The 15,990-nt window shown below is 36.5% G+C and overlaps 1 protein-coding gene across 9 annotated transcripts in view; it reads right to left on the minus strand.

Moving 5' to 3' along the window:
• LOC128158298 (retinoic acid receptor gamma-like) overlaps positions 1-15,990 on the minus strand; it is a 51,231-nt gene that overhangs the window by 13,123 nt on the left and 22,118 nt on the right. For 4 of the 9 annotated variants that reach the window (XM_052821078.1, XM_052821080.1, XM_052821082.1 and 1 more), the window contains 3 exons: positions 12,701-13,022; positions 10,309-10,450; positions 455-1,461 (listed from right to left, as the gene is read on the minus strand). In XM_052821078.1, coding sequence (XP_052677038.1) covers positions 455-1,461; positions 10,309-10,450; positions 12,701-13,000 — 1,449 coding nt within the window. In that variant the 5' untranslated portion in view covers positions 13,001-13,022. Of the gene's footprint in view, positions 1-454; positions 1,462-10,308; positions 10,451-12,700; positions 13,026-15,390; positions 15,494-15,990 lie in introns of those variants that run through there. The other 5 variants (XM_052821076.1, XM_052821077.1, XM_052821079.1 and 2 more) reach the window with 2 other exon arrangements.

The following is a 15,990-nucleotide window of genomic DNA, read 5'->3' on the forward strand; positions in this document are numbered from 1 at the left end:
CAAACATTTCATGTCATTCCTCAGTCAATCAGATAATGCAGTCATTAACAGCCTGTAAACCATTCATCTCTGTGATAAACCGTTCATCTGAATGCTCCACTCAAAATCAGGATAAAGGCTCTTATTTTCCCTAACAGTCAGTGATATAGAACATGTGGAAAGTTGCCTGTTTACTTGGTAATATGAGGAACCAATTTGAAGGTAAACAGAAGTCAAATTTCATCTCAAAAAACAATTTTTTGTAGTTTTTCTTTTTTTGATGCAGTGGCAGTTTCAATGTCTTGCAAGGAATTTTTTTCAATCAAAAATTGCACAAAAACCATCCTGGGAAAATATGAAATATTTCAAAACATCATCACGCTATGAAAAGCATAAGATGTTTTGAAACAAGACTTAACATGTATAGGAGGACAATACAAGGACATAAATAACAACATCACCACAGAGTACCTACCAAATCACCGGAGGCCATTTTTTCAGCGAATCTGTCGTTGGCTTCTGCAACGTTTTGATATGTGGGGTTACAGGTCTGAAAGTGGGCTTCCACCACGCTCTCCGTCACCTGCTCTATCAGCGCGCGGCGGACATCCGTCGGACCCTGCCGCACCTCCTCTAGTAATTTTGTGGCGTCCGTCTCCACGATTTCCTCTTCGTCGATATCCAAGCATAGCTCTTTTCCCGCACTACTAGAACTACCAGTGCAACTGTTCTGGTCGGAAATATTGCAGTCCGGATTCGTTCTCCCCATGGACATAACGTCCGTCACACTGGGACTGTCCGGCTCCAGTTTACATGTGGCCTCGGGGGGAGAGAAGCTACTCTCAAACAGGAGAGTGGAAGGGTCCATGAACATTTTTTCATTCATTTGATTCAACACTTTGAGGTCCATCTGAGCCAGCAGGTCCGTGCTGCTATCTAGGCTGCTGCAGTTGGAGAAGTTGCTCCCGGGCTCCGACTTGATGTTCATGGTCAGGTTGTCGATCTCCTCCAGCATCATGTCTCCCGTCGACACCGCCATTGGCTGATTCCCGTTGAATTTCTCGCCCAGGTTGTCGTTGGTGATCGGGGACTGACTCTTACTGCTGACCGGACTACTGAAGCTGGAGTACCCGGAGTCGTGGCCGTTCACGTTACCGTTAACCTCTCCAGTACTCATCTGCGTAGTCATCTGGTGAGGTGGCCCGTGTTGCTGGGGTCGCTGTTGCTGAGGTGGCTGCTGGCCGTTGCTAGGGTTACGCTGGTGTTCCCGGAAGCTGACCTGGGCCGCCTGAAGGAAGGCCTGCATTAGCTCTGCCTTGAACGTGCCGTTCTGCTGTAACACCTTCTGTAGATCCGCCATGCGCATCCTCTGTAATTCCTGTGGGGAGGTGGGGTAGGGGGCAATGGGTAGATTTCCTCCATGGCCCCTCGCATCACTGGACGGGTCTTTTAACCTCTTTGGCCTTCTACCCAGTCTGGATGCTAAAAAAGAAATTCAATTTTTATATTAAAAATGTGAATCTGTTAAAAAAGCATTTTTATTCTCTGATCTTTACAGTTATAAGCAACTTTTAAAAGTGGGATGAATTCTGAAAGTTTGGCATGTTAAAGTGTTCTAGATTGTGACCCCGTGGACAGCTGTAGGTGTCAATGTACTATAAACAGTAGTCTCAGTTCAATGCATAGCCGGTCACATGAGTCATCTATACATACACGTACACCTCAGAACAAGTCGGAACAGTTACCTGGATTCAACTACGTGAGGATCAGGGCCCCAGTACGGTCCATAAATCATCTACATCAAAGTCACCCTATTAAACCCCTGCATGCTGATTCATATTGCTGTTTGATACATACTGGATGTAACTGTTATATAGAAAAACTAGTAGGTGTACATCTGACTGTCTTACCTTTGTTACCATTCAGATTAAGTATACAAAAATATGTATCCACTCATTTAAAGAGGCTGGGTGCACATGGTCAGCAAGATAACCAACTTTTACATTTGATATTTTTGGCCTTAAATTATTATTTAGTAAAGAAAAAAAAAATCCTAACACTAAAGTTTTTTAAATTTGAATATTTTCCAATATTTTTATAAAGAGCTGTTCATCTAAAGGAGGTTCATAAAGGCTTAACAATGGTCAAAATCATCCAGCCCTTTTGAAGTCAGGACTTGCTTTGATGCAAGGGTTTGTAGGTGACCGTTTGACCAGTTGGACATGGGAAAATGAAGGACAGTGACAAGGCCACAGTCAGATCCCTGTAATCATGGTAATAATATACAGGGGAAAAATGCTAAATAATGAGTTCTCTTCAGATATATCATTTTTTTCTAAATGGACCACATCAGACATGTCTATTTAAAGCCTTGTCATAAAAAAGGACAAGTCATGTCCAAAGACCTTGTTAAATCCAAGCCAGTGCCAAGTAAAGCCCTGTTTGTGCCGAGGTCATGCTGGTATGGGGGGGGGGGAGGGGGGAGAGGGGGTGATCTTTATGTACTGCTCTCTTACATAAGGACAAACAGCCTGCCCCCTGGAGGCATGTTTACTGACAGATATATACGGGTACAACAGCCATGAAGCCCACGTGATGCAATGAGAAATACCACCACTGCTGAGTGAGATTGGTAATGTTCCTAACACAGCCCCTCCAGCAAGTTTCTGTTACTGTAATGACTTAATAAACAGTTTCACATTTCACCAACTCAATTCTTCAAGCTGTCCTGAATTCTAATATTTGTATTTTTCTCGGTTAATAGACGGAATAGAATTCTGATGGCCACAAGGAAAAGTAATGTACCAAACTATAAATATACCCATCATCTTTACTAACTGATCATCTGTAACAGAAGGCCTGAGTAAGGTAGAGAGAATGGTGTAAACAGAACGATACAACATTAATTAACATCCCCCACATCTCTGTAATTATCAGGAAAAATGTTTTACTTTGATACCTTCATTACCTTGATCTCCTGTTTATTGCCAAATTAAAATTCTCAGCAACATTTTTGCGGATTGATACTGTAGCTATATTCAACATCAATATCAACACTGATATCCACATAATTGATATCAGCAATAATGGCAATGATAATGACATCAACAATTATGTCATACACAACTTCAACGCCTTCAACAAGAATATCAACAATGATATAACCTACCGGTACAATGAAGTCAATATCAACAGAATTGATATCAGTCCCCAATATCAACAAAATTGATATCAGTCCCCAATATCAACAAAACTGATATCAGTCCCCAATATCAACAAAATTGATATCAGTCCCCAATATCAACAAAACTGATATCAGTCCCCAATATCAACAAAATTGATATCAGTCCTCAATAAAAACAAAATCGATATCAGTCCTCAATATCAACAAAATTGATTTCAGTCCCCAATATCAACAAAATCAATATCAGTCCTCAATATCAACAAAATCGATATCAGTCCCCAATATCAACAAAAATTGATATCAATATCAACAAAATTTATATGAATATCAACAATGATATCCCTTAAAAACAATTATATCAACAAGAATATCAACAATGTTATAACTTACAATGATATCAATATCAGCAAAATTGATATCAGTTTCAACAATGATATATCATCAAAAACAAAGATATCAACAACATCAACAAACAATATAACCAAAACCAACAGCTGAAACAACTGACATCTGCCTCTATTCACACATCAGATTGGGTCTGGATTTCCATTACAGGTAACAGGCCGTGGCTGTAGGGGTACCAAGGAAACAATCGGAATAGATATCAAAAATTAATGATCAAACAGGGACACCCTAAATATTGACTTCGTTTCTGCTACATTTCTGCTAAGGGTCAAGGAATCAATGACTGCCGAGGGGTTCAGAAGGTTGACGACTTGATTCTATGTCTGTAAGTTTGCACAGTGTGTAAATGAACTCTTCATTGAAGCCTTCTACAAAGGTCTAGTGTTAATTAGCAACACGTGGAAGGCACTTCCATTATCTCCTACGGACATCTGATCCACAATCTCTCAAAGTTGCAATGCTCCATAAAAATTATTTAGATCTTAATCATCTTGTAAACAAGCAATATTTCAAAGTTCCAAGCTGTGTTATGCATTATTGGGCTGACAATCTTACTTAGGAAATCAAGATGGTTGTATTTATTCTATAACCTATCTCCCACGGAGAGAAAAAACGGAAAAATATAAAAACTAAAAAAAAAGGCAGCATTTATTACTGAAAGTAAATACCTATGGTCAAATTATATGAAAAAGAACATCAATAGATTTTACATGTACATAAATTTATTAAAAATCAGTCACTTGTCAACAATATTCATAAATCGCAAACACGTTCCGAAACAAGAAATGTTTACATGGGAACCAATTTAGAATGAAATCAGCATTTAACCAAAGTTTCCTTCTGATGTTTTAACTGTTTTGAATCCCATGATCTGTTTACTTATGACGTACAACAGTAATTATATATCCACGCTCAGGTGACACCGATTCCAAGTTCTTGCAGGGAGCTTTAATTATTAACTGACTTTTATGCAAACACGGTGACACAGAGAAAACTGATTTAAATTTCTAATTGGCCGACCTCTCCATCTTACCGAACCATTTACAGGTCTTTTTTGTGTGTTATTATGCAGAGATACTGACAGAGTAATTCAATTTTATGGATCGTTCACTTTTAATCATTATTCATACAGTTTTAACAGATTTAAAGAAATTTCTACATGATTGTAATGAATACATTTAATCTAAAGATAGGAATCTAAACTACAAATCATTGTTCAACCTGTTTTTCCCAGAAAAGGAAATGGAGATTTTTTCCCCGTCTGATTTCCATGAAATATACAGAACACACACTGTGTTTATTGTACACAGAACACTATAATGGAGATTTGGATTTTTTTTCAACCAGACATTGAAAGATGAACTTAAAAAAAGATCTTATTACAGTATGCATGTTCATTTTCTTTTCTTTCGTTTTTTTGTTAGGAATATTACTTCCATGTTTAAAAAAAATTGATATAATAATAAGATGAGCATCTTAAACATGTAATTTAAGTAAATCCAAGTCATCTCAAACAGGTTTTCTTTGCCTTATAAATAAGCGAATTCTGCTGCAGATTTTATAAGTGATCGACATAGGCGAAATTATGCAGGAACTCAGGTAAAAATAATAAATCAAACTAAGGAGAGACAATCATGATAGAGGGTATTTGTGAACACCAATGAGAACCACCCCTGACCGCAATCATGAAGTGGGTAAAATCTGTGTTAAACATTAAAATGACTTAATCGTAACCCTCAAACTAAGTTCAGTGATCTTGACTTTAATTCAAAACAAAAAATACACATAAAAAGTTGATTATATAGAATAGATTTTTTCTTATCTATGAGATAATACATGCATGCAGTGAGAATATCTCTTGCTATCATTTTTTTTCCTCCACAAAATCTTTAAATTGACCTATATAAGTATCAACTTTGCAAAATACTCTAACAAAAAAACTCTCACTGTAAAGTTTTATGCTTTTTTTTGTCTTCGCTCCTTTACATGATATTGAATAAATAATTAGATCTATTTCCCTTGCAGCAAATAAACCTCCACGAAATCATAAAAAATAATCGCAAGGGCTCCCACCAATAGCGGATGTGTTCATTAACCAGTAGTCAAGAAAGTACATCCTTTAGTTAGAGTGCATCAAGAACTATCAAAGCAACGAGAACGGTATACTGCACACAGTCAAGTGTCGTTACAGTCTAAATGGCTGGGTATCAAAACCATATTACTCGGAGCACTTAACCTTAAATGCGTAGACACTAATTTCTATAATTTCACTTCTTATAATGTATATTTACAACAACTGTTGACTATATTGATGGGTTACTGAGAGAGCTGTATGTAAACGCAACCTAAGACAGAGGGGTTTGGGGTTGAAAATCAAAAGTTTGGAATGTGTTGGTTTTTTTTTAAACGATTGCTTGCTAAAACATACTAGAAATTGCTGAGAGATTTGATAAAAAGGTGAGGTAGAATGTTGTGGCTACTTAATATAGCTAGTGTGCACTATCTACGCTCTGATACAGCATTTCTACGTTCTGATACAGCATTTCTACGTCATTTGGCGACAGCTGTAATACTCTGTCCTTGCGTTATTTCTCTCAAGAATCCAGAGCCAGCTGTAAGTTATACACTCAAACCTGGAGCTCGATCTTACTGTATAGAACATAAAACACTGCAGCTATCAGTGGCTGCGGTCCAAAGCCTGAGAGACAGGGAGACCCGATCTCTGGGGACAGGAAGGACTGTCTGATTGACTTGGATGACCCCCAAATGACCTTGAAGTTGCCTTCTTCCACACATGACAAGATATTGATGAGTAATTTATTAAGCTACACATACATACACAGTAACCTGAAATTGATGCCAAGGTCAGACACAAATAAAATCCCCCAATGATAACCCATAAAATATTATGGAATCTGCAATGCAATTTCATTTTTATTACCAGGAATATTTCAGTACCTGGCGTTAAAAATTAGTATTTTCCTTTAATGACATTTCAATTCCATTCAATGGCTGTATTGTCAAAGAATACCAAGGAAATAAAAACCCTCCAGGTACAACAATGAAAACTGTCATTCTATGCCGTGCCGGGTTGTTGTGTGTTTTTTATTTGTAATCTTAATCAAGGCCACATGAGGCATTTCAAAAGAATGTCCGTCACACCACAATCCACACCTGATAAACCTGTGTAATGGCTTCTCCAGGTGAGCCTGCCCCGGCCTATCAGAGTAACCTTGAACATGTGTGTGTGTTTGTGTCATAATCCTCTGTGTGTTTATAGTCGCTGTGTACTGTCCGTGACACAGCAAAAATAGACCAGTAAATGAGGCAAGCAATTCGTCTCACTCCCAAACCTAAAACAGAAGCTCTCCAATATGTAAATACATCTACAGCTAATTCTCCGCGGATCAATCCGCACTTTTTCTGGTAGGTCACTACACAATGGTCCAATTAGCACTGTGGGTTCGATTTTTGTGTGAGATGGGTGCATACACAGCTATTTTAATCAATGTGCGTACTAGAATGGCGGGTCATGTCCTGCTGTTTGTTTCACCCTAAAGTACAAACGGTCTGCACTTTATTCCTGACAGCCCATTTACCATAGCTTGACAACTAGTTCCCGACCAGCTCACAAAACACTTATTTTATGAAAACTGAAAGTTAAATGCATTTTTCAAAATTTCATTGAAGTGACACAATCAGAAAGTCATCAAATTTGTAAGGTGATACAAAATAAACCGTTCTAAATCTGCCCCCAGGGGCAGCTTTCACATCAGCCATTTAACATTTGCTGGAGATTTTCCGTCATGCAGGAATGCATTCGTTTTACAGATAACTTGGGTACATTTCATTTAAGAACTTTATGTTTTTGGTTTTCACATGCACTTTTAAATCCTCCAGTAAATGAGTTCACCAGCTAATATCTACAAGATATCACCATTTATGATCTACTTTTGCTGCCTGGTTTTTGCATACTCTTAACACCTCCCTGTAAATGAGCCCCCATTACCCCGCACTGAACGTTGTCTTTTGTGTCAGGCAATTCATGTCTCCATCAAATCTTTCAGTATGTCATCAAATTTGTTGGATTGCTTGCTCACTATCTTTATAACTATATAAGGCTTACATAGACCCCCCTGAGTAATCTTCATGGACAAGCTAAAACATTCTTGATGTCATGTTTATTCTGAACATGTCAGATTAACATTAAACTTGCAGGGGTTATGCTTAAAATAAATGCATATCCTGATGAATTCTGTGGAAATGGTTACTTCTGAAAGCGGTAATGTTCTAGTTTCCCCATCACACAACACATTAACTATAGTTCTTTGTCTTCATGCAGATATTCATTTGTCCCTATATACTACACAATATTGTTAATTAATTTATCGACCTCCAGATTACTTCTGGTTTCCAGGGCTGTAAGTATTTTGGCTGTACTAACACATATACTTTTTCAACTTCTATTGTTTTATATATATTCTGATTGGACTCGGCCCTTTATCAGCTGTGTTGATTCCTGAGCCAGGGTAATCTCCAGATCATTCGGTGGTTCAATGTTCGACAGGTGAGGTGCATTTACTGTGTAGAGAATGTTCCTCTCTGAGTGGTCAGTTTGGCCTACATAATGACCCTACCGTCTGAGATCTGACCTCGCGGCTGTGATAGATCAGGGGTCCCACTTATCATTGTCCAGTCGACAGACCTTGAGATTTAATTCTTCAAAATATTTGTGTTTATGGACCCTCCGTTTATAAACAAGGTCACCAAGGTCACTGTTAGAACCATTTTGTTGATTTACTTTCAAGAGTTGGTTTTACTCAAAGTTCCAACAATATCATTAAGTAGACTGGTCATCATAGATTGGTTTACTACATGTATTACAATATCATTAAGTAGACTGGTCATCATTAGATTGGTTTACTACATGTATTACAATATCATTAAGTAGACTGGTCATCATAGATTGGTTTACTATTACAATATCATACACCACTGTAGAAGTCTATACAAAAGCTGTAAAGCTATATATATCTGTGTCAGACGTCTGTTATAACCTTGGTTTATTATTTACAGGAGTCTTAAAAATAAACAATAAAGAGACCCACAATAAAGCCAATAATCTTTGTTCATTTCGCTATAACTTTGTGCACTATAGATACACATAATAATGATTATTAAGTCTAGAAAGATAAGACATTAAATAGACTAGAATATTCTTAATTTTCTTGTTCGTTGAAAGCCTTATTTTCCTAACAACCCCAGCTTCATATAAATAGGAACAACTTCATTAACCTATGTATTTAGTTATAATGGCTACCGTGCCCCTTTTTTCTTATAAATACTTAAGTCTATCTTTTCTTCATTTGAATACTACAAAAACACATCTCTCTGTTCATAATTAATGTGTATACTTAATAAATTTACAAAATCTCTACGTAAATATTAACTGGTTCCCTATTCCCTTCAGCTCAGAAGAACCAGTTGATGGACCACGGGATGTCAGACAATTGTGTTACCCTTAAATAAATTGACCTCAAGAGTGTTACTATAACTTGTTAGTCACTTCATAATGACCTCTGTGGAGGTGAATCAAGAGAGTGACGAATTCCACATGATTTGATTCGTCTCCCCTTAAAGTTTACCCCCATTTAACTTAGGGTCTTGAAGCAATGGACAAGTGTTTATAGTAAGTAATATTACTCCGGCACACAGCGGTTACCAATTTAAGTCCCAATCCGACCCAAGAGTTTCATGCCTACAAGCTGTCTGTTCTTAATTATCTTTGCCCTATTACCATACGAAAATTCCTTGATATATATTCTTTAAATGGGTGTTTTTAATTAGAGATTTTTTGTCGAGCTATGTGAATCTTATGTTGGCATTGACTTGGAGCAATGTTTCAGTCCATGATCAATATTTCTCAAATCTTCTTTCCATTACGTCTATTTGTTCTCCTGGTGCTTTGTTCAGAACAGCAGAATCGTTGCACCCTTTCAAACCCAGACAAAACAGAGTTCAATACAATGCAGTTTTCTCATTTGGTTGGTTCAAAGCTTACCCATTACTGTCTAAATGGGTGTAGAAATGTATTTGAACAAAATTTTGCATGTTCTCAGCCCATAAAAATAATGATAAAATGGGGTTTTTTTTCCCAATACCATGCTGATAAAAGTCAATTGGATTGTTGCAATGGAGGCTTATGCATTACAACGCAACTAGAGCTCAATTCTGAGAACCCAGCAACTTTGTCAATGCATCAATTGTCTATATCAACCCATTACTGAAAAAATCAAGGTATTATAGAGTTTTTGAAATCAGACGGTCTCATCAGCAAAACTAGTAAATACTTCAAATGTTCGGTAATTTTCCTGATTTAAACGGTCAGAATGACCGGAAATAACTAATTGAAGACTTTAGCCTCTTTAATTAACAAGCACCTGGATTTAAATGTTTGCAGACATCTTTAATTTGATTTAACAAAGTGCTGCACACTCTACAAGATCAAATTTTTCACACATTGTTTAGCTAGGCTTATTAATGAAATAATGTTATATGAGACACTTTAAAGGTCTCCAACAGTATTTTTAGCTATTTCTTCAGGAATTTTGAGATCAGAAAACTGCATATCTATTATTTTTTTCTTATAAGATTTCAATTTTCTTAGCACAATAATCAAATATCTTTTAACCCTCTTGGTACTTTGATTGGCTATAACACACATCTATGACCGAGCTTACCTTCCCGAGACATTCCGACTGCGAAGCATTTTTTGAGTCGACAGTACTGACAACTGTTTCTGGTGAACGGCGTGATTTCACATTTCTCCTCATTAGAACATTTGTGTGTCATTCCTTGGGTGATACAGCGGCGGAAAAAACCCTAAAAATAAAAGCAAAACGTAAACATTCTGCAATAGGAAACATTCCATACCCTAAATTACTCAATAAGTCATACTGCAAGCTAATTGCTGTAATGTCAATCAAACTGAAATATTGAGGAAATCCTTGAATCTAGCTTGATTTGGTCTCAATATCATAGTCTTCTTCAATACCATTAGAAACTGAGTTTATATTAATAGGGAAATAATGAGAGGTTTCAAAACCGTGAAATCATTTTCCTTCATTAGCACCAACTTTTGTAGATTAATAATTCATAGGGATGAAATTTTGAAGATTTACTTCAATATTACTAAAAGAAACTTTGTTCCTTAATTCATGTGTTGATTTCTGGGCAAGTTAGGGCAAGGAGTTCCCATGAAATCCATTAAAATTGAGACACTAGCAATACTAAAGATTCTGCAATATTTTCCTTGCTTTTTCCTACTTTCAATATTTTTCATGATGGCTTTGCTGTATAGTCAACTAATCATACAGAAATAATGATTTTACATTCAAAGAGATGTACAGTAGTAGATACTGCAGACCTCAGTTGAACATTCAAAAGCCCCAGTTTTAGCAGTCATTGAAATGAGCTTTAAATACATATTATTTCTATCACAAAGGGCTGAACCAATTGCTTTTTTTCAAAGGACTGAACCCCAGTTAATGAAGACGCAACACATGTACTTTACTTGAATGTCCGCGACAACCAAACGCATGTACTTTACTTGAATGTCTGCGACAACCAAACACATGTACTTTACTTGAATGTCTGTGACAACCAAACGCATGTACTTTACTTGAATGTCCGCGACAACCAAACACATGTACTTTACTTGAATGTCCGCGACAACCAAACGCATTATCTGACACTAGATCTTACATCTAATTTTCTTCAGAAGTAATGCTAAAACCATATCATGATTCAAAATCAATTGCAACAGGATACAGTATAATTGAAATAAAGAAAAAAGTCACTATCATATATATTCTGCACTACAGAACTGTGGAAAACAATAGTAAAACAGTTAGATTTTCCAAATTGTGTCACAAAAGAATATTCTTCCTTGAAAAATTTCACTATTCCCTCTAAAATTGGTTTCCAAGACAATTGACGTAACGAAATCCGAAAATACCAGCCCGAGTATAATGACCTTTTTACACTCCACTTTCATTCTGCACTTCACATAATTTAAAAAAAGGTATTAAAGATGATCTTAATGATTTGCTTAATTATAAATAATGTAACATTTCTTTCATCAGGGCTTCAAAGCCACTTTGCCTGGATATTAGCAGCATAATCCAGTAGATCCTGCCCTTTGAATCTCTCAATGCCTTTTTTTTTTTAATTGGATGCATTCTTAGATAAAACTTTTATTTTCAGGCCATCTCTAACAGACTTAAATAATCAGCCATTAACCTCTTCACTTCTCCCCTGAACTTTGTAACATGGTGCTCAGGTGATGCATCCTTAAATCCCCCCTAACAAAGGTCCATTAACACAGACTTTCTCAATGTAGAAGGCAGGGTTACAGAAGCATAGACCACTACACAGGCAGGGAGGGAGTCTAGCAAACAGGGCTGGTCTATCAAGATTATTATCTTTTCATATTTGTAGTTTCCTGCATTACTACAAGGTCTGACTGTCCAAAAACAAAGTCAATCCTTAGAACAAATCAAAGAGTCTGCATAACCATCATGCTAACTAATGTGGTATATGGTTTTAATCTGAAATAGTACACTGTGGAATCGTTTTTGTTTGTGGGGGGCAATGTTTCTTGGTAGCCAAAATTTTCCTGGTTCGTGGGGACATAATTTCATTGGTAGTGTAACTGGTACAATTTTAACCAATTTTAAACAAATGCCTGTATGTACGTTCGAGGTGATGTAAATTTGTGGGCAAGGTTTACCCATGAAAGCCACGAATATTGGTCCCCACGAACAATGATGATTCCACAGTATGACTTAAATAATTCAGTAAAAAATTTTTTATGTTTTAATTAATACCGGTAAATTGTTCACAGTATTAAAATTTGATACATAAATAGTTTAATTTTATAATATATAACATGATATATTAAAGACAGAAAATTCCCTGTGAATTTTATGTTAAAATCCAGATGAATGCTCTTTTTTTATAAATTTTACATCAAAAACAATTGGCTGTGTATTCAAGAAACGCCAACGCCTGGATTTTATTATTTTTCTACATATATAGAAATGAGGATCTTCCCTAGAAGTACATGCATACCTTGCATCCTTCGCATGAGTCCACTCCGTAGTGGAACCCTGAGGATTCGTCCCCGCAGACCTTACAGGTGGGGGCTTTGACTGAGTTCTTGACGAGTGACATGGGCAGTGACCCCATGTTGCTGGAGGTCACGGTGGGGTTGTGGTCTGGGCCGGAGTTCCCTCCGGTCACACTGCTGGGGATGGACATTCCCGGGTCATTCCCCTGCATGGAGTTTCCCGAGTTGAAGGACATCATGGCCTTGTGTTGAAGGTCGTGGGCACTGGCAGAGGACGGAACCACAGAAGAATGGACATCCATATCCAAGCCCAGGGGAGGTAATCTGCTGATGAAAGAAATCAACATTGAAATGTGTTATAAATGAATCCAAGTCCCGGTCGTATAAAGATTATCTTCCAATAAATCACAAGGCTCTACCAACTTCTGTGTACATTACACAGTCCTCTAATTAATTTGATACCTTATTACAGAATGCAATTATACCAGTAAACTTAAATGAAACATACAATTTACCAATCACAGTATATTTCCTCGAGCTTTATCAGACCTTCAAACATTGTAATCGCCTGGATAATATCATCTTCATACAGACTGCAATGTTTCCAACTGTGAGATTATTCAATTTCTAGTCCCACTTTTACTGATGTTACTGCTTCAGCCTCAGCGCTCTAGTCTCTCATTCCTATATACTTATTATACTTATATATGTATTGAGAAAATAGCATGTAACCTCATCATTATCTAATTACCAACCAATGCAGCCGGAGACTGCTGTGGATTATTACGACAGAAATTACTTGTTTTTTCCAAGCTGTAGATATATTATACTTCCAATATCTCTCTCTCTCCCTTGGCCTGTCACATGTAGATAAATATATTATACTTCCAATATCTCTCTCTCTCTCTCCATTGGCCTGTCACATGTAGATAAATATATTATATTTCCAATCTCTCTCTCCATTGGCCTGTCACATGTAGATAAATATATTATACTTCCAATATCTCTCTCTCTCCCTTGGTCTGTCAAATCCACAATCTTTTCTCAACCAGCTTGTGATATTTTAAAGGTCAGATTCGAAGGATAATTACTATTTCATCAACCAATTATACCAACTTATCATTCATTACAGAAGATGTACATCTAATTTTTGTTTATATCATTTTTTTTCCCTGGGTAACGTGGGGTGGGGATGTGGGTTGTATATGACACTCACAGCACCCCGTCCTGAGGGGTGACTTATGATTTTCCCTTTGCTGAAGTCCTTAACAGTGATTAGGAGGCCTCCACGTCACGCGCAATAGTCGCATTTAAGTGAAAAATGGCCATTTAATCAATTATCCTAAGTGCCGAAGTGCTCATTCAAATTTCTTGTTGGTAAAAAAAGTTTAGATGATGTCTGCTGGACATATACTCTGTACGACTTACCTAATCTTTTTATTTTCGGTTTCAAATACATTTGTTTTATAACATCAAATCTCATTGGTTAAAACCGAAATAATCAACCACTGACATTATGGGCCTTCCCAATCACTGCCCTAACTATAGGAGACACACTTTTTCAATACTTTTCATTTGTAGATAATCACATCAGCCTTGTATTAATCCTATGTAAATTATCACCATTTGATGACAGCCACAGACAGATAAGCTTGTGTAACCCTGGAGATCTTTCATTATCCTTGGTTAAAATAAAACTTACTGAATGCCACAAATGTACAACCCTGAACAAAAAAAGTTACTATTTCTCATTGAGAGCCATTCAGAGTTGATTTTATACCATCGTTTTTATGCTACACATGGAAAATCCCTCAAAGCATCATCAATAAAATCAATATAATGTTAGCATCATCAATAAAATCAATATAATGTTAGCATCATCAATAAAATCAATATAATGTTAGCATCATCAATAAAGTTAAAATCTTGAAATAATTTACCATTTAACAAGACACCCATACTATTTGTAAAACCATACCTAACCTTTAGAACAAAACCAAAAAGAAAGAACATGAAAGTCTCCAACATTCGATATGCACAAAAACTTTTTTGTGGGGCTAACCATTATATAAAACAAACAAAACACAATCTTCCAATATGCAGTGTCAATAATTTATCATGTCCAAATATTTAAAGGCAGGTCCAAATATCATGTTACAAATGCAGCTTTTAGAATAAACACACTTTAATTTGCTTTTAAAACATTTAGCTTGCTTAAAAACAATTTTCAACAATGAATTTACTTTAAAACAAGTTTGAACATAAGGTTTGTGTTTTTACATTTCTCAACATTAGGTTTGCTTTTACATAATGCCAATGGACTCATTGGGAACAAAGTCAAGATCATGTGCTTTATTTATCAACCGATTTAATAACTTAATACATAAAATTTATTCTTTAGAGAACCAGTATAAGAACCTCTGGTGTGTGACTGTTTATAATTTAAGCCACACTTGACTTGCCAGAGTTTTCCCATCTCCCAGTTCACTGATGCAGGGCAAAGGTTACAAGCAATTTGTTAAAAAATCTGTGTAACCTTTTAAATTAATAATGCTCTTCTGTGAATAAGCTTAAATGATGAACTGCCATGAGCAAAAATGATGAACCACCAACAACAATTAAAACATTGTGTAATGCGCATTTAATATGATTACCCCACCTGTGTCTCCCAGGAGAATCTGTGTTCACTTACTTACGACACTGCAGAAACCTTTGTCTATTTTTACTGTAAGGAAATAAAAACGCCTTCCACCAATCACACCGCAGCTTGTTTCTGTTCGTTAATGTTTTAATACCTGCATAAATATTAAATAATTCCAGGGCTATTCACGTATTTCAATCTGGTATTTAAAAGGAAAAAAAATCTTGCAAAAAAATATTTGTGGTTTTTAAAAAAACTTTGCATTCATTTTATCATGCTTGTTGATCTTACGCAATCAATAAAATAATGATTACAATCCTACTGCACTTGTAACTGCGCTTGTAACTAATGCATTTAACCACAATTCAGACAGTACCCTGGTTCAGAAAATGTACCTGTGTATGATATCGTTTACATTTAATCACAGGTGAACCCCAGTCATACACAGGTACAAGAAAGTCATGCTTGCCGCGAAATCTTTACAACAGTATAACCAAAATCTTCACTTTGTTGCAACAGAGTATTCAAACTTTATAAAACTGAACTCAACATGCATGGTAGAGATATCACTTCAGGGTGTCGTGATAGACGGCCAAACTAAACCATATCGTGGGCTGCTTTAAAAAGGTCATGTGACGCGATTCTGCAGAC

Source organism: Crassostrea angulata, chromosome 8 (assembly GCF_025612915.1).
Source record: "Crassostrea angulata isolate pt1a10 chromosome 8, ASM2561291v2, whole genome shotgun sequence".
NCBI lineage: Eukaryota > Metazoa > Mollusca > Bivalvia > Ostreida > Ostreidae > Magallana > Magallana angulata.